Genomic DNA, 5,238 nt, shown 5'->3' with positions numbered 1-5,238 from the left:
ATGCACAGCCAGTCGAGCCTTTTTGGATAGTTTCTGACTGCTCATAAAGGCATGCAAAGCTCCATTCACCATGTTCCCCGCGTTCACTCTCCTTTCAATATCACTTGCCATTTGATGTAAACTTTGATCCTAGATATACAAACTCTTTGACTTGGTCAACTTTTTCTCCTCCAATCAAAATATTACATGCTGTCATTTCTTTCTCCATTTCAAAAACCAGTGTTTTAGTTTTACTTACGTTCACTTTCATTCCTTTATCTTTTAAAGCTTCATGCATATCTACAGTTTACCATCTCCTGTAACTCCTCCGCTGATGATGCCAGTATAACCTGATCGTCGGCATAGAGCAGACATTTGACGAGTAACTCATTCATCCTTTATCCACTTTCAGACTCTTTCAAATCTGTCAAAAAACTATCCATAAATAGGTTGAACAGTCGCGGTGACGCAACACATTCTTGCCTAACGCCTTTCTCAATCTTAAACCACTCAGTGTGCGCTCCGTTTATCCTGACACAAGCACTCGATTCCTCATATAAGGATTTAAGTGCTCGTATTAAGAGACTGCTCACCCCATGCATAGAAAGTGCTGACCACAATTCATTCCTCTCAACTCTGTCATATTCTTATTTTCAATCATAAGTTTGGTAAAAGTGCTGTATGGTTACAGGAACTTTAGAATAGGACACTTCTATGGATGTCGTAAAAAGTGACTAAGGAAATATACTCAACAAGTGCAATTTTCCATGGTGGTATGGAAACGTAGAAAAAACATAGGGTATGCCAGCTGCTTGTTTATAAGGGTGTGACGTAGTCAGGTAAATGAAACGAGTGAATGCTCGAATAATACTACTATATTTGAAGGAATAACACAATTATATAGGTGGTACAAAGATTAACATAATAGAAGATTAAATAGGTACTTAGTCTAACCTCACATCACCGCACTTATTGAAAAAAAAAATGAATTTATATAATATATTTTTTTTTTACAGTCAAATTGATAAAATATAATCTATTTTTTACGTTTTATAATAAGGTTTTGTACGGTTTTTATGTACAATGTCTATTTTACCATACTTATTTATTATCTCTACGTTTGGTGGTATGTCCTTAATAACTTTATAAGGGCCTAAATATATATTATCTAATTTATTACTAGGTGTATTATTTTTTACTAAAATTAAATCATTTTCCTTATAGCTTACAGGATTAGGGTGAAAATCATTTTAAACGACCATTTCGACATAAAAATTTGTCCTCATGCTATATTTAAGAAAATATGATCAATTCTACTGCAACGAATACATACAACTATAGAATTATACCTTGCCTAGCCTTATAAATATAATTTATTGTATTTTTGTACTAGTATTTAATAATATCCTTCTTTTTTCACACCGAACCGAAATTTTCTCCATACAAAATATTTTGTCCTATTCACGACTTGCGTTACAAAATACAACCGAATAAAAATTCTAGTAACGATATTAAAACAATTGGTTTTTTTTCGGTATATATTATGATTTGTAATTGATATCAGGTAAAGCTAATTACATTTATATATATTTTTATAATAAATATTAGTTTTTAAATTGATGTCTATAATTATCTTCCATTTTATTATTCATTTTTATCACGACGAAATTTTGGTAATATTTGATATTTGTAATTGTCAACACCTGCTCTACGAGTAGCCAATGCGGACGCTAGAAGCTATTTGGTTCGGTCATTTTGTCATCATATGTAAAAGTGTGTGCAGGCGTGTTTCCTTATTCTTCGTGAAAATTCCAATTTCAATTGATCAGCTTTGTTTTTTTTAACAAACAATACAGGTAAGCGAATACATAATTTTAGTTATTGATTTATAGACAACCATTGTCGACTATTATTAAGGTTGAAGGTTCTTTAACTTATTGCAACTCCTGTTTCATTAAAAATATTTGAGATTATATTCAAAGCACAATATCTTTTCATTTTTGTTATGTTTCGTTACTTTTTTTTGTAACGTCACAAAAATGATATAACAAAAATGAAAGAAAACCGCATCCACACAGCAATAAGAAGCTGATTTTGGTATTTTTTTATTTTTAAAATGGCGGTAAGTTATATTAACCTATAAACTTTTTTACCTGATTTATTTTATCTTTTTAGAATGCCGATGTCAGCAGCTGAACGTCAACGACTATACAGACAACGATTAAAAGACCAGGATCCACAAAAATTCGAAAAATTAAGATTAAAATCAATCAATAAAAATAATTATTTAGGTACCTATAGTATGTCTGTATTATTTATGCGAATTGTGAAGAGACCCTAATAATTTCATTTTTGTTATTTTTTGTTACGATTTTCATTTTTGTTATGATTTCATTTTTGTTTCATTTTTGTGACAATGGTCGTTTAAAATGATTTTCACCCATTAATATTTTTGTCATAGGGCGTGGACCCATGTCTACGGTGCGGCGCCGTTTGCCGTGCAACGGTACGGCACCGCCGCCGGCAGATGGCGCGGCGCCGTGCCGCGCCACGGCGTCGTGTACCGACGTGCTCATTATTGTGTTGTCAGTTGCATAGTGCGCACGTGGTAATTTTTTTTGCATAAAATGGCGGACGATTTAGATTTAGACTTTTTGATTTCACTAGTGGAAGCACGTCCCGTTCTCTGGGACAAGTCAAAGGAGGATTATAAGAATAAAAATTTAAAAACAGAAGGGTGGAAAGATGTCTGCCTAAATATTTTTCCATCATTCGACAGCATGGACAATAAAGAAAAAACGAAACTCGGTGAGTATATACCTACCTATTTATTTATCTTTTTAACTTAATAAAGTGAATACAATAAACATCAAAGTGAAATCAATGCATTAATGCTTAGTATTATTATGAACTTGCCATTTACACACACTCAATACATTTGGTGGGTTCGATCCGTGACCCAACTTTAGTTATATTTTGCTTAGTTGCCAACTAAGCGCACCGACATCACTATTAAAGTATTTACAAAATTCGTCTCTTATATTGACAGGATTTGTTAAGGAAACGTCATCTGCTGTTTGTGGAAGGTTCAAAAAACAGTCGTCAATATATAACTCCTCTGATTTTCTAACTCCATCTCGACTTACAACAAAATTGTGTAAAACACAACATGCTTTGATAATGTCGGTCGCAAAATTATATTGAACATTTAAGGGCCGATGAAATACTCGCCATTTATTTGCGAAAATACCAAAAGCACACTCGACATATCTTCTTGCTCGACTCAAACGATAGTTGAAAACCCTTTGTTCTTCTCTGAGATGCTTCCCTGGGTATGGACGAATTAGATTGTTAAGTAACGGTAGGCCTTCATCAGCGATAAAAACATAGGGAACTGAATTTTGGAGCCCCGGTAAAGGCTTTGGCGCTGGTATGGGAAGTCGATTTTGCAATAATAATTCGTATAGTTTTGAATTGTGGAAAATGGTGGAATCACATTCCTTTCCATACGATCCTATATCAACATATACAAATCTATACTTAGAATCCACCAGTGCCAGCAAGACTATAGAGTTAAAACTTTTATAGTTAAAAAAAAGGGACCCACTGTGGGCAGGACTACATATTCGGATGTGTTTCCCGTCCAATGCCCCCATGCAATTCGGGAAATTTGTTTTTACGTCAAAATCCTTAGCTATTTTTTCAATTCGCTCTTCGGATATTTTCGGTATACTTTCACTTAAAAGAATGTCCCATATAGCACGACAAACATCTCGTACAATTTTTCCAATTGTAGATTTTCCACGATAATCTGTGAATTCCATATCTCTGAATGAATTCCCTGTTGCCAAAAATCTGCAAAAGAAACATTTCTTAAAATTTTACAGACCATTATAAAAGCAATTTTATTATCAGTTCTATTTTTATAACGATTGTTACAGGTAATGACGTCATAAAAAAATGGACTAACATTAAGGATAATTTTTTCAAATATACAAAGAAGGTAGAACTTTCAAAGAAATCTGGAGCTGGTGCTAAACGTATAAAAGAATATCATTTGTATAGACAACTCACTCATGTTTTTACAAAAAAATGCACCAAATTTAACTGAAGATAGTATAGAAGAAGAATCTCAAACTCCGAACACAAGGTCAAGATATCAACCCTACAGAAAAACTACGCTAAAACGAAAACCAAGTTGCGATGAATTTGAGAAGCAAATCGTCGAAACTTTAGCTGCTTCTGAAAATCGACACCTGTCATTTTTTAAAGCCATTTTACCGTCTCTCAACAAGTTAAATGACCACCAGACCTTGCTATTTCAAAGCGGGGTTTTAAAGATTTTAACAGATTTCCATCAATCACCATTCCAGTCATATAGCGGGTACCAGACAGCAACATCTTACGACGCTAACTATAACCAAACTGCCCAACAACCACAAGCTACAATGTCTTATGAAACTAACTATCAAACAGCTTGTAATTCATCAAACCCAATTAGTATAAATCGTCGCGAAACATCACCAGTCTCAACTTTGGAAGACATCATGTCTAATACCACAGATACACTGGAATCCGAATACGATTTTTCTTAAATCATAATAAATACGAAAAAGATTACATTATTACTGATTTATATTATAATTTTGTAAGAAAACGGTTTTTTTATTGATTTTCTTCTTTGTTGATTTTTTTTTGTTTGATTGTTATTGATACAAAGATTACAATATTATGGTTGCGAAAAGAAGTAAAAAATATACATTTGTTTAAATGCGTGAACTTGATTGTTTTATTTAAATTCTGCAAAAAGGACCACTTGACGAGTTAGCAATTTTAAAAGGCTTGGCGGATTGACACAAAACACAGACCTAGCTAATACATACGTATGAATACATCAAAGAAAATATTTCTATGATTAGAATATGTAAATAAGTTGAAATAAATTTCTTTTTTTTACCTTATAGTTAAGCCTAGCATTTCCATGGGCCCAACAGGTTTCCTGAACACGTATTTCTTCTGTATACGAGGCGCTATTTTGGTTAGCAGTTCTTCAAAACTTGATATAGACATTCTAAAATATTCGTAAAATTTGTCATCACCACATATTTTCAACGCTTCATATTTCCTCTTAAAATGATCTCCATCATGGTTCATTATAGAAAGGTATGGATTTACCCAATATTTTCTTTGATTTCGTTTTTTCTTCATTCGTCGACGTCTTAACAGCAACAGGAGCAGGATACGTCTTTTGCGGTCCAT

The 5,238-nt window shown here is 33.2% G+C and overlaps 1 protein-coding gene across 1 annotated transcript; it reads right to left on the bottom strand.

Annotated features, from left to right (window-relative positions):
- Nucleotides 1-2,780: 2,780 nt before the first annotated feature.
- LOC106135904 (uncharacterized) lies at nt 2,781-5,238 on the bottom strand. The gene is made up of 2 exons (XM_013336344.2): nt 4,937-5,238; nt 2,781-3,834 (listed from the first exon to the last, which is right to left on the bottom strand). Exons 1-2 carry the CDS (start codon nt 5,236-5,238, stop codon nt 2,949-2,951), a joined length of 1,188 nt encoding a protein of 395 aa, XP_013191798.2. The 3' UTR covers nt 2,781-2,948.

Source organism: Amyelois transitella, chromosome 6, assembly GCF_032362555.1.
Source record: "Amyelois transitella isolate CPQ chromosome 6, ilAmyTran1.1, whole genome shotgun sequence".
Taxonomy (NCBI): domain Eukaryota; kingdom Metazoa; phylum Arthropoda; class Insecta; order Lepidoptera; family Pyralidae; genus Amyelois; species Amyelois transitella.
The sequence above is the reverse complement of the archived record's forward strand: the minus strand, read 5'-3'. Positions and strand labels throughout refer to the sequence as shown.